Raw genomic sequence first — 27442 nt, 5'->3', positions numbered from 1 at the left:
AAGAGCTATGGTGTGAACCCTCCTGTAATATCTCAGGGGAGCTCCTAGTGTGGGGCTGGTACCATGGCTCACCCTCCAACCTTTCCTTCTTCACTTCAGCCTCCAGCTCTGAGCTTTCCAATCCCCAGAGTAGCAAATGTTGAAAGAAGTTGCACAGGTAAGTATGTGGTGGGGAAAGCCGGGGGGAAAATGGTACTGTCATCAGTATTTTGAGGGTGGATGTTGGGCCATTTTATCAATGAGTCATTTTGTTAGTTTAGAAATACAATGTTTGTTATAAATTATTTTTCTCATAAAACTCATAAATTATTTTAAAAAATAGTGTAGAAGAAATAATTTTAATTCTTGTTAGATGTGACATAGGAAAAAACCTTAATAAACTATTAATATTATATTGCAAAGGAAGATTCTTAAAATTTTTTTAAACTTTATATTCTCCACAGTTTATATAACAGGTCCAGAAAACCCATGTTCAAAAAAGAAGCTAAAAAAAAAGTTGGGCAAGGCGTAAGTCCATAGGCTATAATTTTGCCATATGTAACTTGGTCTCAGAAGGAGGCAAGTTTTGGTTTTCTTCCACTAGCTTTAGATGTGCTATTTTTTCCCGAGGTATTAGGCAGGTAGCTATGTTTTTAATCTGTACAGAAATACAAACTTCAAACATCTTTTTCCTTGAAGTCTTGACAGGAGGACTGGAACATTTCTACCAATCTCTAGGTTTGAAGTTAACAAAAATAAGTACAGATACCTGGTACATAATTCAGCAAATATTTGTTGAACGAATGAATAAACTCGTCACATCCTGTGTCCTCTGTGTGTGTGTGTCTGTGAGAGAGAGAGAGGGAGAGACAGAGAGAGGTCAACACTCCTGGCATTTTCTCCTTCTCTGCCTTGCACTGGAAATCATGATCTAAACATTACAGATTTAATTTTGTAGGGATGTAGTTCTGGGTCTTCACTACTATACTTTTGAGCTTCTTAGAAAGCTTTCAAAACTTGTTTCTTTCGTTCTCTTACATCTATCCCATATAATTCATGTTCATGTGATTTATAGATTTTTGCACATACAAGACATTCACATTAAACCCAAGAAAAACGGACTCTTAAGATGGCCTATGGTTGCTAAATTTCTTGAGCGAAAGTATGTGAGGGTTAAATGAGATTGGGGTACTAGTGTATTTGGTATTTCAGGTCTCAAAACAAGTCTTCAAAATACAGACTTCCCAGCAATTTGTCTCCCTTTTTTTTCTTGAGTTTTTTTAGATAACTGGAAGCTCTATACAAACACATCTCCCTCAGCAAAGTACATCCCGTTTTTTTCTCAATATATATTCATATTCCCTTCCTTCCTCCCTCTTTATCAGACCCATCTTTGCCTACCCTCTTTTAAGGATTTAAAATATTCTCATTAGAAGATTTTCCTTCTTTATGAATAGAGGATTTGTTTTGTATTCTAAATGTAGAAATTTTCTACTGTTATATGTCATTCAATTTGTATTTTATAGTTTTACATCCTAATATTTAAAGATAAAGTACTACTTTAATTTCAGGCTCTATTGTGTGAGTTCTCAACTCTTTATTTTTTTTTTTTTCTGAGATGGAGTATTGCTCTGTCACCCAGGCTGGAGTGCAGCGGCGCAATCTCCGCTTACTGCAAGCTCCGCCACCTCCTGGATTAACGCCATTCTCCTGCCTCAGCCTCCCTAAAAGCTGGGACTACAGGCGCCTGCCACCACACCCAGCTAATTTTTTTGTATTTTCAGTAGAGACGGGGTTTCACCGTGTTCGCCAGGATGGTCTCGATCTCCTGACCTCGTGATCCGCTGGCCTCGGCCTCCCAAAGTGCTGGGATTACAGGCGTGAGCCACCGCGCCTGGCCGAGTTCTCAACTTTTAACTTCTTACTGCTCATAAGAGGTACCAATTATATTTAGTTTTTTAGTTTGGTATATGTGTACTTTTTTCCTGTGGATTAGCACTTTTTGAATAATTAGAATTTTGGTTTTAGGATGATGCACTTTGCTTTTAAAGCTTATATATTGATTGTTCGAGTGTGAATCTGTATAAAGCATATTGGTGCAGCACATTTTAAGATTCTAGAAAACCACAAAATCAGTTTATTCATGTTGAAGCATACAGAACTTATTCTCTCTAGATCAGAGTCAAACTTGTGGAGGCATTTGTAGCATTTTGGTAACACTCCCTAGAGAATTTGCAGACTTTGGGATTGCATATTAAGGGATAACGTACATGGCTTTTCGGATTATTTTCTGAATAATCAGCTTCAGACACCAGATTCTAGTTTTCGGATTGGGAAAGAGTGATGTGTTTTTTCACCCTCCCCTCTCCCCACCAACACTCATACACACCCTCCCCATCTTTCAGATACAGGCCATCTTGTTTTATTGGATGAGCCCCCCAAAAATATACAGAAATAATGCTAAATATTTCTGTAAACCTTGGAAAGGACTCTGCCAGGATATTTATCTACTCTCCAAAATGATTGTTGTGGAAATGTTTGTATAGGTCCATAGTTTTCTACTAAAGCCTGTTTCCAACTAGTCATAGATTTTTGTGTGTGTATCTACATGTTAACTATCTTTGGTATTCATTAAGGCCTTTATTGCTTCTTTATGGTCATTCTGCATTGGCTAAAACTATGAAATGAGTTGCTCTTATTTGTTTCCATGCTATTGATTTGGTGATTTGTAATTCTAGACTTTAAAATTTATCTGATTCTTCGCTTTTCTTAGATCCATCCTAAGCAAATTCATGAACTTTTCATTATGCATATATCATATTAAAAATATGAAACCACAGTATTCTAGAACTAGGAGGACTTGAATTTGTTTCTCACGTGAAGAGAGAGGTTTTATTTGTTTTGTTTTAGTTAAGATTTCCGGGTATTAATGTCTTTGTTCTTTAAGAAGCTAGAATTTTTTTGTGCAGTGTAGGTGCCTTTCTGTCCTTTATTTAAGCACTCCCCTTTTTAAAATTCTTTTTCAAGAATTAAATAAAATTAGAATTATTTATAGTAGTTGTGAAGCAGGATAAGCAGTTTAAAATCCTATCGGGAAAAATACTACTAAAACAAAAATATCTTTCTTAACAAATATTTCCAGGTTGTAACAATATAATATTTGATATAGGAATATTCTGCTTCCATAGAATTTGGGCAGTCTGTGAGATTTTTACCTATCATGTTTTCCCTCTAAAGGGCAATTATAAAAACACCAGATTGTCTTCAGGTATTAGGACTCCTCATGATTGGTTTCAGATGTTAATTGGCTACACCTTGATAAAAGGCAGCTGAGTGTTAATGGCAGTTAGCTGTGATTTTCTATTAAGTTTCTGCCTATTTTATAGACAAGAAATTGTGCATATTTGTATATTAAGTGTTTGTTGATACTGAATATGGAATTCAGAGAGAAAGAAAGAAGACAAATCCTAAATTACTCAGATCTCCATTAGGAAAACAGTGCCTGAGAAAGGAACACTTTTTCCCCGTTCTTAGGTACTGTATATCTTGCAGTTAGCACTCTTCATCTTGTATAATGCAAAACGAGTACAAACTCTGCAGCTGGGAGTGAAAATGTGGTACTCAGTATGAAGCAGTGAATGAGACAATTGATTTTACCATGTGACACCTGTATCAACATGTTAGCAGTAAAACTCCTCCCTACATTAGAGAATCTACAATAAAAAGTTGCTACTAGGGAATTGTTTTTGTTTTAACACAAGTTCTAGATGTGTCCTCTATATGTAATGCTATAATGTCTACATTAGACCTTTTATAATGAAATTAAGAGTTTGGTTATAATTATCCTAATTCCTTGAAGGGTTAAATTGTGTTCACTATACTTAAGTACCTAAAAATGCTAGTTCTTTGGGAACATAGAAACTGGGTATATATAACTTTTAATAGTTATTTCTACTTATCTGAAGCCCTCCTTGGATTTTTGAGACGTGGTCTCACTCTGTCAACCAGGCGGGAGTGCAGTGGCATCATCTTGGCTCACTGCAACCTCCACCTCCCAGGTTCAAGTGATTCTCCTGCCTCGGCCTCCAAGTAGCTGGGACTACAGGTGTGTACCACCACTCCCAGCTAATTTTTATATTTTTAGTAGAGATGGGGTTTTGCCATGTTGGCCAGGCTGGTCTTGAATTCCTGACCTCAGGTGATCCACCCACCTCAACCTCCCAAAGTGTTGGGATTACAGGCATGAGCCACTGCGCCTGGCGGGTAATAATTTTTAATTGGTATAATAGTATTTCTTTTAAGTGTAACTTCATTCTCAAATTAATGCAACTTTCTGTAAAACACATGTGATTAGTCTTGTAGAGACTGGCTTTTGTCTCACATGTCTATAGTCAGTCATAATCAGTCCATTCTTGTACTTGTGCTAAAGTGATCTTTTTGACACACATAAATATTCGAATTGCGGTATACCCTACTTACCATTGTTCACAGCATAAGGACCTCCCTCCTCCAACCAGCTTTTTATTTGCTCCTTTTTTCCCTTTACAGATTCAAGAACAAAACACACATTCAACTATTAATTGTGTATTTGAGAGTCAGTGTACTATCATGGTTAAAAAGGGGTACTCTAGCAAATTGGTCTGGGTTCAAAACCCATCTCCGCATTTATCAGATACATAACCATAGGAAGTTTACCTAACTTCTCTGGTCCTTAGCTACAAAGTAGGGATAGTTAATTTTTCTTACTTTATAGCATTATCTTGATAATTACATAAAAAAATAAAATTTAAAGCACCTAAAATATTGCCTGGTGCAATAATTTATTATTTTATAGTTGTAGTTATGATAAAGTGTTTTCAGTGACTGTATAAAACAAGAGTCCTAACTTAGTGTGAAAATTTCAAAGAATGGGAGAAAGGGCATTTTAAGTAGCCGTATCAGCATATGCAAAGACCTTGACATGGAAACTACCTTGTGTTCTGAGTAACTGAAGGTATGGCAAGGGTTTGGTGGTGTCAGGGGACTTAGGAGAGAAGTCAGAGGTTGCAAACGTCTTATAAGCCTTGTTGATTTGGGAGTGCTGTTAAGGAATTTTTATCAGCAAATCCATGAAGATAAGAAATTTTTACTTTAAAAAATCACTTTGATATGGGAGAGTAGAATTGAGGGGAAGAAGAATAGATTAATAAAGACCTGTTTGGAGGCTATTGGAGTGGCTTGTTCTAGTGTATTAGTCTGTTCTCACGCTGCTAATATAGACGTACCCGAGACTGGGTAATTTATAAAGGAAAGAGTTTTAATTGTCTCACATGGCTGGGGAGGTCTCACAATCGTGGCAGAAGGCAAATGAGGAGCAGTCACGTCTTACATGGCGGCAGGCAAGAGTGAACGTGTGCAGGGGAACCCTCCTGTATAAAACCATCAGATCTTATGAGACTTATTCACTATCATGAGAACAGCACAGGAAAAACCTGCCTTCGTGATTCAGTCACCTCCCACGGGGTTCCTCCCGAGACACGTGGGGATTATTACAGTTCAAGGTGATATTTGGGTTCGGACACAGAGCCAAACCATATCAGCTAGGAAATGACAGTAGAAATGAAAAGATACTGATGATATAAATAATTTCAATAAATATGTAGGATTGGTTTGATCAACTTGAATTTTAATTGTTGAAGATCACAAAAGTTACCGACAGCATTTTTCAGAGTTAAAGTGACCTTTTTCAGAGATTACCATGAACAGTAACAACTGTGAATAGCGAAAATTAAGCTGAAACATAAGATTTGTGTTGGGTTCTAAGATAACTAGTGCTGCAAAGTCATGTTGAGGTGATGATCTCAGGGATTTTGAGCTGTATCCTCTATGTAGCTTCATGCCTTGCCTCTTACTTCGTCGGTTCCCTAATTGCCATTCATCCTGCCTGTATCAGGGACCACTTTACAGTCTTCTCTAAAGTTCTTGGTTAGATTATCTGAAGTTTGTTTTTTTTTTTTTTTTTTGTTTTGTTTTTTGGTAAATTTCTATGGTTATTCTGATTTACCACATTTGGCTTTGAAATACTGTATTTAAATGTTGAGAATGTCATACCTTAGGAATTCATAGCTAGTCTAAACTAAATAATGGAGGAGGAATATACTGGGAAAATCCACCCAACTTAAGTGCCTCCATTACATCTTCCAGTTTAATTCTTTCTCTGTTACTTTTTGAGGCCAGTTCTTTCTGGGGATTCGGTTTGGTACAGAGGATTAGCTTTTTTATCTCTGTATTTTTTATTTTATTTTAAATGCGGAGTCTCGTAGTGTCAGCCAGGCTAGAGTACAGTGGCACAATGATCTTGGTTCACTGAAGCCTCCACCTCCACCTCCTGGGTTCAAGCAATTCTCCCACCTCAGCTTCCTGAGTAGCTGGGATTACAGGTGCACGCCACCATGCCTGGCTAATTTTTTTGTATTTTTAGTAGAGACAGGGTTTCACAATGTTGACCAGACTGGTCTTGAACTCCTGACCTCAAGTGAACCGCCTGTCTTGGCCTCCCAAAGTGCTGGGATTACAGTCACGAACCACCGTTCCTGACCTCTGTGTACTTTTTAGAATATGCTGCTTAGTTCTTATGAAATCAAAGGAAAGATTAAATGTCTTGATTAAACGTTTTAGATCTGTGTTCAAAAAACGTTAAAGGAACATTGATTTTGCTACATGCATATATTCTTTCTTGGTAAAATCTCAATTTGTCCTGCTTCTTGTTCTTAGAAAGTCTGGTGTGAGTGTCAAGTAAAAAGGCGGTCACTTAACAAAGTAGATACAAGCACTTGTTTGCTTGACTAAAGCTGACAAATTGTACACACCAAAGATTCTAATGCTGTGTATCTAATATATGATGAAGTCTGATTAAATTTTAAACTACAGCTGTATGTCAGTTAACAATGGGAGTACATTCTAAGAAATGCGTCAGGCAATTTTGCGAATGTGGACCATACTTACACAAACCTGGGTGATATAACCTCTTGCTCCTAGGCTGTAAACCTGTACAGCATATTACTATACGCATTCTGTAGGCAGTTGTAACACATTGGTATTTGTGTATCTAAACATACCTAAACACAGAAAGGACACAGTGAAATTAAGATAGAAAACATTTTTTAAAAAAGGTTACACCTATATAGGGCACTTATCATAAATGGAGCTTGCAGAACTGAAAGTTGTTCTGGGTAATTCAGTAAGTGGTGTGTGAATGTGAAGGCTTAGGACATTACAGTATACTACTGTGGACATTGGAAACACTGACACTTAAGCTACACTAAATTTATTTAAAAATTTTCATTCCTGAATAATGAATTAACCTTAGATTACTGTAACTTTTTTATTTAATCTTTTGGACTCTTAACACTTGACTTAAACATGTACAGCTGTACAAAAATATTTTCTTCCCTTATATTCATAGTTTTTTTCTATTTGAATTTTTTTGTTTTTTTACTTTTTAAATGTTTTTGTTTTGTTAAAAACTGATATACACACTTTTATATTTGCTTAGGTCTATCAAGACATCACTAGGCAATAGGAATTTTTCAGCTTGCTTATAATCTTGTGGAACCACCGTCATATATATGGTTCATCATTGACTGAAATGTCATGCAGCACATGACTGTCGTTTATTAAAATTTTTGTTTACCAAATTAACTTTTTAGCGTACGTTATAACCAGTAATTTCAATGTATTTTGATATAATATTGACATATCCTCTTTGAAATGTATAGAAATTGATTTCTGTGTACGCTAACTTTTCTTCCAGGGAGAAGATGGGTATAGTTTCACCCTTTCATATCATCCATCCATCCATTCATACTAGTTCTGCCTCAGAGTATATCCTTTATCCAACTACTACTCACCACCCTATTTTTCTGCTTTCGTTTTATACCCTCTTTAGCCCATTCCTCATGAAGTAGCTAGGACCTTTAAAAAAAAAAAAAAAAAAAAAAAAAGCCAAATTAAGTTACTCTTAAACTTCCCCTAAATCCTCTCTTGATTTCCCATCTGACAAAGAATAAAATCCAGAGTTTCTCAGGCTTGCAAGGTGCACTATATGGTCTAGCCCCAACCAGTCTCTCTTAACATCAGTTCCTACCCTTCACCACCTAAGTTCATGCTGCTTGAGCCATACCAGTGAGGGGCTTACGGACCCTGTGAACTGACTGCTTTTCCTTCAAGCATTTGCCTGGTCAGTTACTTCTCTGCTTGTTTTCATCCCAGTCTTATGTTCCCTGATTATTTTAAGATACTTCTACCTTGTTCCATCATTCTATGTAGAATAAAGAATAGGCACTTTAAATAAATCTAGCTTTATGAATAATCTGTGTTGTCTTTTCCCTTGTGATTTTGCCGTGGATTAGAATTCTTTGTCTCATACCAGCACCCATCTCTGGATGGGGGCTTGCATTTGTGGGGGAGAAGTAAAACACCCTTACTTCTCCCTCCCTCCATCCGTCTGTCTGTCTGTCTCTCTCTCGTTTTGTTTTGTTTTTTAATTATTTGCCAAAGTCATGTAAAAATAATTAGTATTGTCACTGATGTGTAATTTCTGTGCCAAGGCACACAAAACGGAAATTAAGTTTAGCGTATTTTCTTTCTTTTTTATTTATTTATTTATTTTTGAGACGGAGTCTCGCTCTGTCGCCCAGGCTGGAGTGCAGTGGCCGGATCTCAGCTCACTGCAAGCTCTGCCTTCCAGGTTTATGCCATTCTCCTGCCTCAGCCTCCCGAGTAGCTGGGACTATAGGCGCCCGCCACCTCGCCCGGCTAGTTTTGTGTATTTTTTAGTAGAGACGGGGTTTCACCATGTTAGCCAGGATGGTCTCGATCTCCTGACCTCGTGATCCTCCCGTCTCGGCCTCCCAAAGTGCTGGGATTACAGGCTTGAGCCACCGCGCCCGGCCAAGCGTATTTTCTTTCTTCTCCCTCTCTCTCTCTCTCTAACACACACGCGGGCACACACACACACACACACACAGTGACTCTTGAGAAAATCTGGTATTGGTGGAAAAGGAACATTTCTTCATTTTCTTTCATCTGGAACATATGTTTAATTTTGCCTTCAAACCTTTTTGCAAGGTATTAAGCATAAAAGTTTTAATTCTATACAATTAACTTCAATTTGAGAATTCTAGGAGTCTATAATGGTCTTGATGATAAGTGTTATACAAGCAGTGTCAAAAGAAGAGTTTATCAATTTGAGCTTATTTATGTGTGTAAAATTTGATGAGAGAGGCCTTGACATTCACCTGAAACTTTATTGAATTATGTACGTTTTATGCATTTTCCATGTTTATTCTTTCTTAGAGCTCAGTAGTAAAAGTTCTGTAAAGATGATTAAATGTATCTTCAACTTTCACAAAACAAACTTCTAAAATCTTATGTGTATTGAATCTTAATTTGCAAGCTCTAAAGTGATTTTTTGCCACTGTTTGCTTTTTGAAATTACTCACTAAGAAACATCTATTTTCCCCCTAGTAGGGACTACTTAGGGAGCTGGTGGATAGGCATGTGGGATCCTAGTCTGAAATAACAGAGTTACAGAATAGCATTCTGTGATTCACCAGGAGTCTGCTTCCCAAAAAAAGATTAAGTACCTGTGTTCTAATAAATTGTTAGACCCTTAAAAAATATCTTTGTTTATTTCATACCTCCAGCAGTTACTCGCCTAAAAGCATATAGCAAAGTACTTTATTTATCCCTGACTGAATAGGTTTTCAGACCTCGTTAGGATGAGGTCAGTCAAATAATTAAGTTTCTTACATATTTAACAGGGAACTTAAAATATATAACAAATATTACACATCATAGGTGCTTTCAACAGAGTTAAACCTAAAGTTTGGCCTTTAAAGTCTGCAACATAGTTCACCACGTCTACTGATATATAATAGTGACTACAGCATTTTTTGAAATGAGACATGGAAATTGTTCACTTATTTATAATGGAAGAAAATATTCTTTGTCATAGTGAATGTACAAGACAGATACCAAATTTGAGATGAGTTTTCCCCAAAAATGTACTTGTGAAAAGACATAGTCACCTTGTATTCAAGTCTTTAAAATCTCTCATTAACATTGATTTACCTTGATTTTCAAAGTACTGTTAGGAGAAAGACACATTGACCTTAAATAACTTTAGTCAGTTAATAGTTTTGGTAATTTTATAGAGGTCACATTTTAAAAATGATTAAAAATAAAAATTAGCACAGATTTTAATAATTACAGTTGGCCGTTCATACCCATGGGTTCTGCATCTGTGGGTCAACCAGCCGCAGAATGAAAATATTTGGTGAAAAATAATGGATGGTTGTGTCTCTACTGAACATGTACAGTCTATTTTTTCCTGTAATTATTCCCTGAACAATACAATGACTATTTATATAGCATTTATGTTGTATTAGATATTGTAAGTAATCTAGAGATGATTTAAAGTATATGAAAGGATGTGTATAGGTTATATGGAAATATTATAAGTCATTTTATGTGAGAGACTTGAGCATCCGTGGATTTTATTTTTTAATCCATAAGGGAAGAGGTCCTAGAACCATTTTTCCACAGATAACAAGCAATAACAATTTATGTTGGTGTGAGCTCAAAATTGCTAACGTTGGATGTTACAAAGACTGGAAAAGCAAACAAATACACAGGTTATATCATTGAAATAATTTTACACCAGTATGATCAATGAAAGATTGTACTCCAGTTATGTTAGTGGGTACTTGCTTGAGATAAAATTCTAGTATGCCACTATATATGCACTGATTCAAAAAAATGGTATATTTCAATAACCTTAGATTGTAAGGAAAGATGAATGCTTGGGAAAACAGATAACTGAGAAAATAAGGTGATGGCAAATACACAAAGGTGGAAGATGCATGTGAAGATTTTGAATAATTAAACCTAAACTTAATTTTTTAAAAAATCTATGTATGGGAAAATGATATTTGGGGTTGCCATTTTTGAAGAGTAAGTGATACTTAGTTTTTTTAAAGGAAGTGGAATTGTTGAGAAGCTTTATGTGATTCTCCTACTTTTAGGGTCTGGAAATAAACGTCTAACACTTTATTGTTATTATCAGATTTATGACTTTATCACATGCCCCACTAGCCATTAGTTGATCAATTTCTGTACCTTAACAATGCTCCCTTCATGTTCTGTCTTCCATGTAGGAGTAAGGTAAAACTGAACATTTTCCAAAATATTACCCTTGATAAAATTAATATTTTTGTTTAGGTGACAAACAGCATGTTTGGTGCTTCAAGAAAGAAGTTTGTAGAGGGGGTCGACAGTGACTACCATGACGAAAACATGTACTACAGCCAGTCTTCTATGTTTCCACATCGGTCAGAAAAAGATGTAAGTTAATCAGTTGTGTTGTATTTTTTCAGCAATGTAAGTCTATGAGTTCCTGAAAAACAGCGTATCAAGTGCAGAATACTGTCTGTGGTTGGGTGACAATCTTTTCGGCACAGTGCTAGTCCCTTTGGTGCTTGTATCCTTTTGGGATACAAAGATAATGAACTTGTATTCTAATGGGGAAAATAAATATCCCATGATTCTCAAGTTGGGATATGGTGATACTGTGGTAGAAGTACTCAGAGATGTGGAGTAAACATGGTATAACCTCTAGATCACTGATTTTTTTTTGTTTGTTCAATATGGGAAATAATTTATTTGATATTAAAACAAATGCAGATATAGAACAGAAAGCAGATTTATGCAGACTTGAAGATACAATGGCAAGCTGCAATAAAACTTTATGCTTACTGTGTCATCTAGCTGTAATTCTAGACCTCAGGTGTATCTCTCTGTTCAGCCATAAGGATACTACAGTAGCAAAAATTTGGAAGAACTGTATTCAAAATGTGATGGATGGATGATATAGAGATATGAATTAAATGCTTTGGAAGGCTAATAGTTCAATAATCCCATTTGGGATAAAAGGATTTAGAATGTAACGAAGTCATAATTAGCAAATTTACAAAATATTTTAAAATGAATGTAATTATTAAAATTCTGTTAAGCTACTTTATACACTGTACACTCTAGTCACACCAGTTGCGTTCTTATACTTCGTACACCTGCCCAACTTTTTTTACCTTTCACACCTTTATAAACTTGCTATGTCTAATTTCCTTATGTATAAAACAATCTACTGTAGTTATTAACCTAATGAGACTTTTACTGATGTTTGAAGTATTTATAAAGTTCTAAGATATGTAACAAATGCTCTCGTTTTTCTTTGAAGTTGATCATTAGTAAATCACTTCCTTTTTGCAGAATTTCGCAAATCGGCTTAACCTACTAGGTTTATGCTAGGACATTTGTTATTCGTATATACGTATATTTATCATTTTAATTAAATGTGATCCACCAGTCTTATTTTTAAATGGCTTCTGTTTTTGAGATCATACTTAGGAAGACATTTCCCAATTACTTTCTTATTATACTTTTATGTTTTGTTCTTGGTATTTTCCTTTTTTTGTTTTGGTATTTTCCTTTTTTATTTTGATTTGAACATTTTTGTGTCATTTTGGAAACAAACTATCAATGGCATTATTGGGCTTTTTTCAACTAATGTGTGTTGTGGCTTTGTTCATAATTAGTGTGTAGTTTAACAGCTTATGGAATAATGCCATCTAATTTTCTGTTATCTTACTGCCCTTTTAGCTATGTGCTATGTAAGTTATAATTGAATTATTATTTACACAGGTTTCTATTTTAAGTGTTGACCTTGTAAATAAAGAATTTGGGATATATTTTTGGTAGTACAACTACAAAAACAAAAACCTACAATTTGTGTGTATTGCTGTGATTATATAATGAAAGTTGAGTTTGCTTGGAAAATGTTAGTGAAATGTTTATTACTGATGAATGCATTTATTCTAATTAGGAAGATAGGAAGCTTTCAGATTGAAATCTAAAATAAAGTATATAAAGAGAATGAATGACAAAGAGATATATGTCTTCTCAAAAGCAGAAATACTGTATGTCTAAATTTTAAAATCAGAATTAGTATATATACTTACATACTCACAAATGTTGGCCACCATTCTGATCCAGTTGGTTGTCACGGAAGTAACGGAATGGTTTGCTCCACAAAATCTTTTTTTAAAAAATGTTAATTAAGAACATAGTATGGCATAGGAATTAAGAACTTGGACTCTAAAGCAATACAAATATGTGTGTTTGGATCCTGACTTTGCCTGTTAGCAAGAACTTCTCCAAGTCTCAGTTTCCTTTTCTGTAAAAATGGGAATAATAATATATTAACTACCTCATAAATTGGCTGCTGTTGCTGTTACTTTTTTAAAATTACAAAATAGCACAGGGAAATTATACAAATTAAAAAAAGTACACTTGAAGAAAAATTACCTATAATACTCTCAGAAATAATTAATTGCTAAAATTCTGATTTTATGTTTAAAATATTTTTATTGAAAAATACACGATTATTTAAATCTTCTGAGTCATACAGACATATTTTCCGTCAAAAAGTTTGTACCAGTTTTTACTCTAATCACCACTCTCCATGCCAACAAGAATACCAGCAATTACATTTAAGTCTTTGCTAATAGAAAAGCTTATTGTTTTCATGTACATACAGTAAAACATCATTAATTTTACACACACACACAGTGTGATGTGTCTTTTCCACATAGTTATTGGTCATTTGTATTTATTCCTTTGTGTACCTTTTTTGTGCCATTTTCTATATCTCTATTGAGATCTTAAAGTCTTACTCGTTTGCATTCTCCATGTATTGAGGATAATAACTTCTTGTCATTCATTACAAATATTTTCCCAGTTTTTCACCTTTAATTAATGGTATTTGTAGTATACGTATATTTATCATTTTAATTAAATGTGATCCACCAGTCTTACTTTTAAATGGCTTCTGTTTTTGAGATCATACTTAGGAAGACATTTCCCAATTACTTTCTTATTATACTTTTATGTTTTGTTCTTCACATATAATTTATGTCCATTAGAAATGTGTTTTGGTTTAACCTCTGAATTGCAGGGTTCCAAATACTTTTTTTTCTACAAGCTTATCCAATTGCCCCAACACCATTTATGCTTTAAATCATGGTTCAGAAAACTTTCCCTTAAAGAACCAAAGAGTAACTATTTTAGGCTTTGTGGACCAAGAAGTAAAATCAAGGATATACATAAAATCATAACCTATTTTGTATAATAGGTCTTCATATAACTGTCTGTAATGGAAAAACTTTTCTTAGTTCACGTATCTTACAAAAACAGGCAGTGTGCTGGATTTGTCCTGCAGACAATAATTTGCCCACTCCTGGGTTAGATCATTCATTTATGGCTAATTAAAATATCCCTTTATTATATGTGCTAGTGTCTCATACATTCTTAGGCCTGTTTCTAAGATCTTGTTCTGTTTACCATACTGATTCTGTGTCCGAACTACGTCATTGAATTACCATAGCTTTGTAGACCATTTTAACGTCTTGGGTAAGAATCTTCCACATCCTTTTTTTTAAAAAATAGTTTTTGCTTATTGCACATTAATACCTATGTAGGTGGTTTTTCAGAAGGATATTTCTCTCTTTAATCTTGTTCTTTGTGTCTTTTAATAGGGTTTTACAGTTGCCATTTTCATTACATTTTTCAGATTGGTTTTTACTGACCTATGGAATACTTTGTGTATTTATTTTATAACAAACTGCCATGTAACACTCTTTTATTAGTTTTTGGTGATTGAGAATGTAGGCCCTGGAAATCCTACTGTATTAATTTTTATGTCAGCTACCTGATTTGCTAGCTATGTGTCTTAGGACATCAGTCTCTGTGTGTCTCAGTTTTCTCATCTGTAAAATAGGAACAATAGTACATAGCTCATGGAGGATGTTTTTTTTTTTTTTAAGTGGGAGAATAGTTAGTGTTTGTGAGGGGGACACTGAAGTGACTGCTGTAATTAAGACAGACTGTAGAAAATAGGTTAGCAGTGAATATTAAAAACCTTTAAAATGTAAACATTCCTTGAGTCAGTCATATGTCTTTCTGTAAATTTGTACTTCAGCTCTAACCTGACATTCAGACAATATAATATAATGCCATACCTTTTTTTAAATAAAAAACTTGAGTCTCAAGTGTTTAACACTAAGGAATTAACTGCATTGAGTATTACACTATTTTTCAAATGTTCCTTATGTAAGCATAAGAATAGTTTAATGAAAATTATTTGAAATACCTAGTAGATGCATATTGTCAGTTATCTGATTTGTAAGCTACCCTATTCTGTGACTTAATGACTGTTTTGTTTTACTCCCTGCAGGAGATCCTCCCTTGCCCCTTTTCTCTTTTATTCTTTTTTGTTTGTTTGTTTGTTTTGGGGGATTTTTTTGAGGCAGAGTTTCGCTCTTGTTGCCTAGGCTGGAGTGCAATGGCACGATCTTGGCTCACTGCTACCTCCGCCTCCTGGGTTCAAGCGATTCTCCTGCTTCAGCCTCCCAAGTAGCTGGGATTACAGGCATGCGCCAACACTCTCAGCTAATTTTTGTATTTTTAGTAGAAACAGGGTTTCTCCTTGTTGGTCAGGCTGGTCACGAACTCCCGACCTCAGGAGATCTGCCCGTCTTAGCCTCCCAAAGGGCTGGGATTACAGGCATGAGCCACCACGCCCGGCCTTGTTCTTTTTAATGTATTACCTTCTCATAGTCTTTCCTTTTTTTGTGCCTGTTTGCTAGATTTCATTAGTTTCATGTTTTAAGTCATTCGTTTTCCAATTTTAAAGGTTCTTTAGCTTCTGTCTAGATCTGGAACTCTATGTGTGTGCATGCATATGGTTTCTTCCTTTTTCTTTGTCTCTTTTTCTCTTTGTAGATATGATACAGTTAAAAAGTCATAATTCATTTGTGGTTTTTGTCCTGGAATAACATAGTGCTAGGAATTATGTTATCACCATAATTTTGAGTATATTATACAGTCTTTTAAAAATAATATTTTAAAACTTAAATATTATTTTTTAATTGCTGTCATGGTCAGGGAATTTTTATGTAACAAAATTTTTTTGTATTTCCTTACAACAATTTGTGGATTTCTTTGACATTCTGTGTATTAAAGGATAAAGAAGCTCTGTGATGGGTTAGGGAAATAACCAGAATCATATTACTATTTCTTCTAGTTGCTTCCTGGTTTTTTTTGTTGTTTGACTGCAGTGTGCATTATAGATTTCTGAGAGATTTGGAAGACCTGATTATTTTGATGATTTTAGAGTGTGCTGTAACTTGTTGTTTTCAGCATTCTATTAATCTTTTTCTACCTTTTGCCACTCTTGAGAACACAAGTTCTACGCCTTATTTTACCTGGAATTTGTGAAGATAAACTTCTTTCTTTAGCACCCTGGGCAAAAAGTTATATAAATTAAGGGTATTATTTAATAAATTTCTCAGAGTCTGAATACCCGCCCTCACTCCTGTTAATGAGAGTTCTGCAACTGAGGGGAAGATTGGATTATTAGCAGCTGCTGCTACCATTTATTGAGCACATACTATATGCCGTATCTTATTTCATTTAACCTTCACTTCAGCTCTGTGAGGTAGGTAGTCATTTTCATTTTATGGGAGAAACCGAATATTGGCTGTTCCGTAGGTAAGTGGCAGAACCAGGATTCAAACCCAGATTATTTCTGACTCCAAAACTAGGCTCTTTCTACTTGTGCTGCATCCCCTACTGTAATGTGTTTCTTGATCTAAAGTTTTATACTTTTCTAAGAAATTTACCTTTATATTATTAACTTTCAGAATTTAAAAAATATATAAATTTTGTTTTCTGTTAATAGTACTTACTGTTCTGTCAGTATATTTCTTGTGCGTTTTCTATACTCTCATAAAAAGCATTTCTGTGACATTCACATTTCTTCACTGTGTGTTAAATCCATTTTTAGCACCAATTTATTTCATGAAATATTGCCTTCAGAATTTAAAAGTACAGATTCTTAGGGATAGACTTTATAAGAAATTAGATATTTGCATTTTTGAAACATTTTGAGGCAGTAATTTTAACATTATGTCTGTATAGCTGATCGATGCTTATTTTACATGAATGTGTTGAAGGTTATAAACTCTTAAATTTAACGTTAAACTACTTTTATTATTCCTGTAAAGCTGTGTTTACTAACCGCTTTCATGTAGTGGCACATAGAGAAAATTATATTTAATAGTACACACTGTGGTAAGTGAATCACCCTACTGCTCTCGATGTCAAGTAATTGGCCTGGGGACCCACCGCCTCTTTACCTTCATGCTCTGCTTCCCCTCCCTACTTACTCCTTCCTCCCATTTTGAGAGGGCAGATACTCAGGCATACTTGTAACTCATGGATGTATAATCAGTGTGAGAAAGTAGACTAAAATGTGTGTTGTCTGGAGTTAACTATTCAATAAACATAAATATCTGATGAAAAATGTTTTAAGTGTTTTGACAACATTCACATTATGGATTGTTTTAAGGCATGCATATATGTTGGCCAACACCTTATATTTGCAGCCTTTAGAAACAACTATACTTTTTCATTTATAGCTTATAATGATAGAAAATCATGATTCTTATAAATTTTATACACATCTTTTACCTCCCTGTTTTGATGGTTGATTTGTATTACTATTAGGAAAACCAGATTTTAAGATATCAAGCATTATTTGGAATAAAGAAGGCCACTACATAATCATAAAATAAAACTTACTAAAAAGGATAAAACTTGCTTTCTTTTTTTTTTTTTTTAATTTTACTTTAAGTTCCAGGATACGTGCGCAGAACGTGCAGGTTTGTTACATAGGTATACATGTGCCATAAACCTTTTCCCTTGTGTGATCAACTAAAGCTTTATTATATATTCTTGTTCTTGCAATTTGGAAATGAACTTTTAATATACTTAACAAAATATTTTCAGTTAATGCAGTAACAGTAATCTATAATACCTAAGAAAAGAACTTATCAGGCATCTTTTGATCTATTGGGTTATACTTGAGAAAGAACTATACAGTTTAGTTGTATAGATAAAGAATGTTAGTTTAATTGTCTAGGTTACACATCCTCTGGATTTGGGAGGGAATATTTGTAAAGTTTGATGCTTTTTTTTTTTTTTTTTTTAGAAAAATCACTACTGTCTTATTAATATTACTGCTTTTTTTTTTTTTTTTTTTTAGAGTAGTGTATAATTCAGCCCTACCTCAGGAGCGTCTGATGTTTATCATTGGTCTAAAACTATAATTGTATAAAAAAGTTTGCAAACTTTAGTATAATTAAAACAACTTAGAATTTTGACATGAAAATAGTATGAAATGCATATTGTAAAACCTCTACCATTTAAATGTTTCACCTCGCAGCACCACAAGACAGGGTGAGAAAATAGAGAAAACCAAACAAAAATACTTGTTTCACTTCTTGGTTTTTCTAACTGTGTCAGTGTCAGCATGATTTCCCATCCCTGGAAACCACAGATCAGCCTCTGATAGTTCTTTCTTCTATGAGTCTCCATTCTCCTCCTTTTCCCATTATACCCCATCTAGTCAACAGGACATAAAATAACTCTGACTTCTACCACCAGAATGCCTCTTATTTTTAGTTCCACTTCTGCTGTTATAGTTTAGCATCTCAACACAATCCATTTCTGCTATTAGAGTTATCTTCCCAAAGCCCATTTTGATTGCCACTTTCTTGCTTAATATTATTTTTCTTTTTATTGCTATAGTTGGTAGCCATTCTTGTATGGCATTTATTTTGCATTCTTCTATGCCCTAACATGGGTGAGCTTTATATCCGAATAGAGGTGAACTTTATCTCCTTTCATAGTTATCCTGTCACCACTGTTTATGTTCTCTAATAATATTACAAACCTTTATTTTTTTTTTTTTGACAACTGGATACTGGGTTTTTGTGTTCAATTTTTAAATTGTTGTTCAATTTTTTTGAATTTCAGTAGTTTTGGGGGTACAAATGGTTTCCGGTTACATTACTAACCTTTATCACACTTGTTACACTGCATATTCTTGAGGGAAGACTCCTTCATTGTATGTACCTAAATGTTACCACTCTGTGTATTCCTGATACCTTTGTGTAGCTCCAGTGATGTTTCATGTTTCCTTTAGAACATTTACCACACTGTGCCTTAAAATATGAGTCGTATAATTCATTCTCTTTCCCCACTAGATTGTAAGCCCCTTGATGACATGGCTCATGTCTTATTTAATTAGGATGTTTTGATGGTTGTCTAATATAAGACAGTAAATACACAAATAGGCACACACACATATTTTCATTTACTCAGCTTCCGTATTTACTTTGAGTATATAGCACTGCTACATTCATTTCTATGAGGAATATAAAATGAATGTATGTTCTGTGAACATAATATATCTTCAAATAATTTACATCTACAAGGAAAAAAATTGATGAAGTAAATTCAAAGGCATTATACAAGTGCCGTGAAGTTCATATCACAAAAATATAAATTATATACCATATCTATAAAATTTTATTTTTTTAACTTGCTAAGTGAAATAGTAGTGTTGCTATAGCTGAAGTTAATGTGACTTTTAGAAAACTTACAGTATTAAATATTAATTTCATTTGCACAGTTTGGTTTTATCCAATTGTGATATTCTCTTAAGAAACATGGAATCTATTATAGAATGTTTGTTTTATGTTTTTCTGAAGAATGAGAAAAAGCGTTAGATTTTCACATTTATGGTATGATTCACAGATCTGTAGAGTATAATTGCAATGCTCTGTTTTCTTTATGCTCTAATATAATTAATTTGTTTCTAGATGCTGGCATCACCATCTACATCAGGTCAGCTGTCTCAGTTTGGGGCAAGTTTATACGGGCAACAAAGTAAGAATTTTGTGTTTATTCTGGGATACTTTATTCAAGGAGAAAAATAAGTAACTACCGAATAAAGAACAACCAGTACTTCCTTTGTGGGTTTATTGTATGATTTAAAAGGAAAAATGTTTAATTTTCATCGTTTTATTTTACTTACATAGCAAAATCTCATTATTTCAGACCTTATTGATCCTAAGGTTGCTATTACTTGGATATAGCATAGAATGAAATTTATTTCAACATCTTTTATATCTAATTTTTTTGCAGTATTTTTGAAGAATTTGCTAAACAAACTAAAAATAGACATTCTCTGTTTTCAATTAAAGAAAGTTAAAATCTTTTTTTAGTTTATTTGATTGGCTGCTGTGTGTGTGTGTGTGTGTGTGTGTGTGTGTGTGTGTGTGTGTGTGCGCGCGCGCACCTGTTTAAGCTCATTACTTAGCAGTTTGTAAAATGTTCTTTGTTTCACAAATATTTCTGAAATATTTCTTCTTTTGCTTTAGCTCAGTATGGATATAGAATCTAGATTTTTGACTCAAACAGTTTAATGCTTGTTCTATTTTGCAGGCTTCTATTTCTTTTAAAGCGTTGTAATACTTTTAAAGCGCTTAGCACAGAACCTAGTGCATAGTAAGTGCTCAATAAATGTTAGCTATTATCACATAAAATTTTTATAAAACTAAACAATAAAATATCTTTATATTTTCTCAAATTAACTTCCCAAATTGTTAAATATTAGTATGATTTTATCTCTGTTAATGTCAGATCTGTTGATCTCTCATTTCTGTTAATGTAATCTCTGTTAATAGAAGGGAATTAAAAGTGTTATAAATTCCCATCAGACATTATAGGATAATTGAGTAACTGAAGAACACATCTGATGACTGACTATCTTAACCAGTTTCAAATAAAAATCAATAATTTGATTTGGAACTCTCCCAGTATAATGAAAAGCAAAGTTTTGATAGGTATCAGAATAGTTTGTCATACCACTTTACCTTTCAAATTGATTCAAAGTGGGAGGATGAAACTTATTTTATATACAAGCATGGTTTCCATTTACTTTTTTCTGTCTCTCTTTTGTGGCTTTTCTCTTTTTTTGCTATGGAAGACAATTTTGTTAATATAGAATTAGTAGATAAAACTTACTCTGTATTAACAGTTTTTCTCCAGTCAAACCAAGAAACATTTTCATAGCTTATTACATAAAAAATATTGTTGTTTATCTACAAATACTTATCCTAGTTGTTGAAGGACTATTATTAGCTAGTAATTTATTCTGCTTACCCTGTGTTTTAGAATGATTTTCACCCTTCTGGTAACCCTTACTATAGAAATATCTAGCTATTCTAAAGCTACTTTTTATTTCTTTAGAGCAACTGCAAGGAACTTACTTTATCTTTTGGAAGACCACCGTTTATCACAGCAGAAAGTATATATGGATTGGAGAAAAATTGTATTTGAGAAACTAAGGTTATTTTGTAAAGGATAATGGCAATTACTATAGTTATAATTAGCTATCTGGATTTTTTAAAATTCTGGTCTAATTTTTTTAACCTACAAATGTGAAATTGTAACTGGGCTAAGATATGGAATGGGTTAGGTTTGAAATGCAGTTATGTCATTGGTATGATAGACATTTATGTTTTTGTTTTTAAGGACATACAAAGATTAATACATGAGCAAATTTATTTTCATTAGAAAAAGAATTTTTAAGGTACTTATTAGTTTAAAAAGAAGCCATGTATGGCAAACATTTTCCATTGGAGTTCAATATATTAAATTACTATATTCCTGTCACATTGGTGAAGCAACATTTTGAATGTATGGCTTACTCTTTTAAAATGACATTTTAAATGTTAGATAGAGTGCAGAAAAATTGAACCTTAGATCAACTTTCCAAGATGTTGAGCTAGAAACTATAACCAGTGGAGAAAGAAAGAGTCTAGGTTGCCAATTTCTGTCTGTTAGGACAGACCCAGGAAGGCCAAATAGGTCATTCAGCTGGTAGGTATTCTGAACAAACACCTTGTCAGACAGCAGAACACAAGCTACCATGTGGGGCTTGAGGGTTAAGGTTTTAATAATTTAAGTCAGAATGACAAAACTTAAGGGACTGACTTGAATGAAAGATGGAGAGATAAGGAATTAGTAGGTGAGTGTAGATTAGAGATATTATTCTTATGGCAACTTACTGTAATTGCACGTTGAGATTGGTGTAACTAAAAGTTCTTTTGTTTCCCAAGTGCATTTGAGTACCACTATTAATTCTATTCAGTTGGCAAACTTTAATTGTAATTCATGCCATTAAAATGTGAGATCTACTATCTATTGTGTGTTCTTGATGGTTAGAAAGGTTAGTGGTGGAAGAGATACAGAAGGAAGAGTGCCCTCTCTAGAAGTAAGAGTCACTGAGATTAAACAAGAAAGGGAGTTCATCTTGGAATAGATACAGAAGTGCTTAAACTTAGATTTGGCTAGATTTGGGTGGAAGTGATTATGCAGTGCCATGAGGTAGCCATAAAATGCTGGAACAGAGACTCGTATGGTCTTCGGTTCTAGTATAGTATGATGGTATCCAAATATGTAAGAGACTTTTCATCCAAGAATTCATGTGAATACTGTGCACGGAATGATAAGTATAGAAACCAATGGGTATACTCTTGTATTCAAGTTGCATAATGTTTCCTATTTGTTATATTTGAGTGTGTGATAAGTTTTTAGGTGAATTAAGTCCTCACTTAACATTTGTAAGTTTTAGCCGGGCGCGGTGGCTCAAGCCTGTAATCCCAGCACTTTGGGAGGCCGAGGCGGGCGGATCACGAGGTCAGGAGATCGAGACCCTCCTGGCTAACACGGTGAAACCCCGTCTCTACTAAAAATACAAAAAACTAGCCGGGCGCGGTGGTGGGCGCCTGTAGTCCCAGCTACTCGGAGGCTGAGGCGGGAGAATGGTGGGAACCCGGGAGGTGGAGCTTGCAGTGAGCCGAGATCGTGCCACTGCACTCCAGCCTGGGCGACACAGCGAGACTCCGTCTCAAAAAAAAAAAAACATTTGTAAGCTTTTTGAAACTGCGACTCGAAGCAAAACTACATATAACAAAACCAATTTTTTTGTTCTCATCATCATTACAATGGAATAATGTTGAATGAAACATTATTCAAGGACCTGCTGTATGATTTTTTGCCTAAAATCACAGTTTGCAAGAACGATCAATGGCATTAAGTGAGGACTTTCTGTACACCTTACAGGCTTCAAGACCCATGAGCTCCCTTAAGCTGTCTCCTAGATTAGAATCAACAGGGAACCAGGAATTAATTTCTCCTAGATAGTCAAAGCATTGGAATTAAGTGGTTGATAATTGCATTTACCTTTTCTTAGTTACCAGCAGGATCTAGGGCCTTGTAAGATTGGAGAAAAAGGGAAACTGTCATTTACTGAGTGCTTTCTATGTGCATATTATCTTATAGGCACATAGCTTAGCAAAATATCTGGGTGAATTCATTATACAAATTTGTATCTGAATTCTCAGAGGACCCAGGTGTTTAGTTGGAAGAGGAACTAAATCTGTCTTTCTAAGTTCTGGACTCCTAGCTTGAGAACAATGACATAGTCTCATGCTTCCAGCAGACATTTCTTTAGCCTCCTGCTTTAAGAACACCTATGTGAAAGCTGTTTGCTTCATAGAGAACCCAGAGCACAGGTGGGGTGGTTCAGAAGTGATGCTATCAGCTATTTAAATAGGTGCATGACATATTTTGGTTGCTTTAGGAAATTGTAGGACCATTGAACAGATACTAAATGCTTAGTAATAAGTACAGAGTGCTCTGGGATTTCTTGCTCTCTTGAACACGTGTTTTATAGTTAGGGAAGATAGAACGTATTTATATGTAAAATATTAAATAACCGCTTATCATGCTAACACATAGATTAAAGATACCATATGCAGAATGGTGGAGACAGACTTGTAGGGAACAAAGTCTGTCTATACCATTCTCCTTGAGAAGAACCAAAAAAAAGAAAAAGTTATCTATAGTGGTATGGAAAAGCTTCAAAAAGGTGGTAGGAACTAAAGTTGACAAATACTTATTGGGTCCCTACCATGCATGTTCTGCCATGCTAGATACTGCAGATGTGTGGTAGAAGAGATCATCCTCATTTATGCCATCTCTGCATAGTATACCTACTGCTGTGGTGTTGCTGCATTATTTATTGTATGTCTTCATTGCCTTTGTATCCTCAGTACTTTGCATATGACAAGCACTCAGTAAATGTTGAATGCATGATGAACAAGAGGCAGTCTCATATAATCTAGTAGGATAAGTACACAAATGATTTTGCTATGTAGTAGAGTAAGAAGTTCAGGGTTATTTGGATATTTCAGATGAGATAGGGCACATTCAGGATGGTACAGCTGTAGACTATTTGGATATTTCAAAGGCAGGAGTAATCATGTATCTTAGAAAATGATTAGGAAAATAATTTACTGATGAGATTATATTTGAGATTAGCATTGAACACACTGTGAGTAAACTTGTTTTAGCAGTGGGAATAACATCCACAGCATGGGATAGATTTAGGAATGGCCTACTATATCAAGACAGGAGAAACCTGTTAGGCTGTTAATATTGATTTCAGCAAGAAGTACAGTCTTCATATTTTGCTACTTTCCAAGTTTAAGAACACAGCTATAGAATAACATTTTCCGCCATAAAACATCTGTTTTCTTTTTTTTTGGCGAAAACTATCACTTCATTAGACTATCTTATTTTATCTTCAGTTTTGGTACCACCTGTTGGCTTTCTTTCCATAGGTATGTCTCATACACAGAGAGAGCTAATATTTATTGAGTATTATTTACTGTGTTTCAGATACGATTTTAAGTATTTATGTGAATTAACTCATTTAACCTTCACAACAGCTCCATGAGAGGTTAAGGAATTTGCTCAAGGTTACATGGATAGTAAGTAGTAGAGCCAGGATTATATTACTTTGTAAGAGTAACTATGTGAACATTAGCTGAAAACATCAGTTTCTTTGAAACCTGAATGCCATGACCCTAGAAAGCCATTTGTACATAGTAGAAGCTACCAGTGTTAAATCCACAGATGCCAAGAATCTGTTGAATTAAGACATTGTGATGGAATGTATTCATTCTAATAATTATGTATTTATTGAGTGCCTACAATGAATGAGGTATTATTTCAAGATATAAGTAAGAATATGGCAAACAACAAATGTCCTGTTTTTATGGAGCGAGAGAGAGAGGGAATGTTACTACTACTGCAGTAGTCCAGGAAAAAAAAAAAAATAGGATGACTTGGACTAGTGGAGGTGTTGAGAAGTGATCAGATTTGGGACATTTTGTAGATAGAGCTAATGGGACTGGATGATGTAGGAGTGAAAGAAAGGGATCAAGAATGATTTCTGAGCTTTCAGACCTGCAAACCTTTGTGAATGAGTGCCACTAATCTAGAGCAGAAATTTAGGTTGAGGAATGTAGAGTGTACTTGGGAGATCCACACAGCTGTTCCACAGGTAAAGATTCTGTGGCGCTCCTCTAAAGATCCAGCCACATGTTGGCACTCTCAGCTGATTTGAGCACAGCAGCCACTTCTCATAGTTGTTGAAGCCACTTAGCTCCATCCATGTTTCTTGTCTCATGCATTCTTAGCACATAGAAGGCAAAGCCTCTTCCTCCTTCAGGTGTATAACTTGTCCTTATTTTCATATATCTTGTCATTCTCTCAGACAGAACTGTTGTAACATTCATACCCACCTGACTCCCCACCACTGCCACCACCAGACACCTGGCTAAGTCTCATATGTTGTTTAATTCATATACTAACTTCTATCCCCTCCAGGAAAATTTTTCTGCTCCCAGACTCATTCTATTCCCAAGTCTGAGTTAGTTCTTACAAGCACTCAAACACTTCGTGTCTACTGCATGTAAACACCTTGGTCATAGCACTTATTTATTTTTAAGTAGTCTTTTGTATCTCTAGAACAGGAGAAGGGAAAGTATTCTTGGTGAGGAGCTAGATATGAGTAGTAAAGGACAGATTTGAGGAAAGGAATAGAGAAAGAAGAAAGAAGATTATAAATCAGATATGTAGTATGTAAACAGAGTAAAATGTCCGTTAAGGTTAGAAAACATCTTTGGGTCTTGACAGAATGTTAATACTATAGAACAGTGGTTCTCAACCCTGACTGCACCCATAGAAACACCTAGGGAATTTTTAAAATTCTGCTGCCATAATTGCCCAAAATCACAATGGCTGGAGAGGAGACCCAGACATAAAAGTTCCCTGGATGATGCAAACATTATTAACTACCATTTAAAAATGGAAAATTATATTGGTTGCAAAAAGGACATTGAAATAGGAGTCAAGAAATTGGATCATTGTCTTTATGCCTCATTACTTGTGATCTTGAGCAAGTCACTTAATGCCTAAAGTGAGTTCTTTATCTGTAACCTACTTGGATAATCTCTGGAGTCTTTTCTATTCTAAAATACTTTCAATTTAATGAAGAAAATTGCATAAGGAAATCATTTTACAGGGATCATTAACCAGCTAAGTGCAAGACAGGTTGAAAGTAAGAAGCCATTGAGATAGAGCACCATTTAGAACTGTTGCCCTTTTTAGTATGGGCATGCCAGTGAGTTCCTAGAGGAAGCTGGCTGCTTTGCAAATGGAAAAGGGGACACTTTGAGGCATCAATTAAGGACTACTCTCTCCTACCCCAATAAAGATATTAGAGGACTTTAAGTATGACTATTCAGGGATTTGGTTGCTATGATTTTATTTTTTTCATGTAACTTAGTATTTTTTGTTTCTAGTAAAATATTGAATAAAGAATGACATATTTTGCCATAAGTGTTTAAGGGATGTGCTGTTAATCAGTTTGTGCAGTGAAAATAATTAGTGGAATAATTTCTTAGATCATATTCTTTAAGGGTTTCTGAAAAATGATCAATAAAGAATTTGTTTTGACTGTCTAACACCCTGCCAGATAAGAGGCAGGAATCTATTTAGAATGTGTTCGTATAGTCCTCCATTTGTATTATTCGTAATTAGCAGTTGTTAGATTGAAAGAAAAATTTGACTCAGAATTACAACCTTTTAAACTTTTTTTAAAATTTTGTTATTTTATTCTTTGTAAAAAGGTGATAACCCTCTTTATAAGATGATTATAAGAAGGAAGTGAGATGAAGTAGTATAGTGCTTTGTTGAGAAGTGCCCGATAAATTTTAATTTTACTGTCCCCCCCAGTCACCTGCTCATACAGAACTCATTTATACATATTTTTGCCTGTTTTCATTTTTTTATGCCAAGAAACTCCTTGAGTTCTTCCCATTTTTCTTTTTTTTTTTTCTTTTTTTCAGCTGTATGTCCTATTCTTGGCATAATATTTTAGAGATGATTTTCTGTGATTGTTTCTAATTATACTAGTGAGAAGTTAGATTTTTTTTTCCCCTTGATCCTATTCAGGACTCAAGCAACTCAAAGTTAATGACTTGGTGTATTTAGTTTCCCAAAAACAGATCTTTATATATACCTATCCAGTGCCATTAATTCT

At 34.6% G+C, this 27442-nt stretch overlaps 1 protein-coding gene across 2 annotated transcripts in view; it reads left to right on the top strand.

Annotated features, from left to right (window-relative positions):
* The window catches only part of CNOT2 (CCR4-NOT transcription complex subunit 2), a 110086-nt gene that overhangs the window by 54037 nt on the left and 28607 nt on the right, over positions 1 to 27442 (top strand). The window contains exons 1-3 of one of the 2 annotated variants that reach the window (XM_010358721.2): positions 1787 to 1916; positions 11242 to 11364; positions 19803 to 19869. In XM_010358721.2, coding sequence (XP_010357023.1) covers positions 11254 to 11364; positions 19803 to 19869 — 178 coding nt within the window. In that variant the 5' untranslated portion in view covers positions 1787 to 1916; positions 11242 to 11253. Of the gene's footprint in view, positions 1 to 1786; positions 1917 to 11241; positions 11365 to 19802; positions 19870 to 27442 lie in introns of those variants that run through there. The other variant, XM_010358718.2, reaches the window with a different exon arrangement.

This window comes from Rhinopithecus roxellana, chromosome 10, assembly GCF_007565055.1.
Source record: "Rhinopithecus roxellana isolate Shanxi Qingling chromosome 10, ASM756505v1, whole genome shotgun sequence".
Taxonomy (NCBI): Eukaryota; Metazoa; Chordata; class Mammalia; order Primates; family Cercopithecidae; genus Rhinopithecus; species Rhinopithecus roxellana.
Note: the sequence above shows the minus strand (reverse complement) of the source record. Positions and strands in the feature narration are given on the sequence as shown.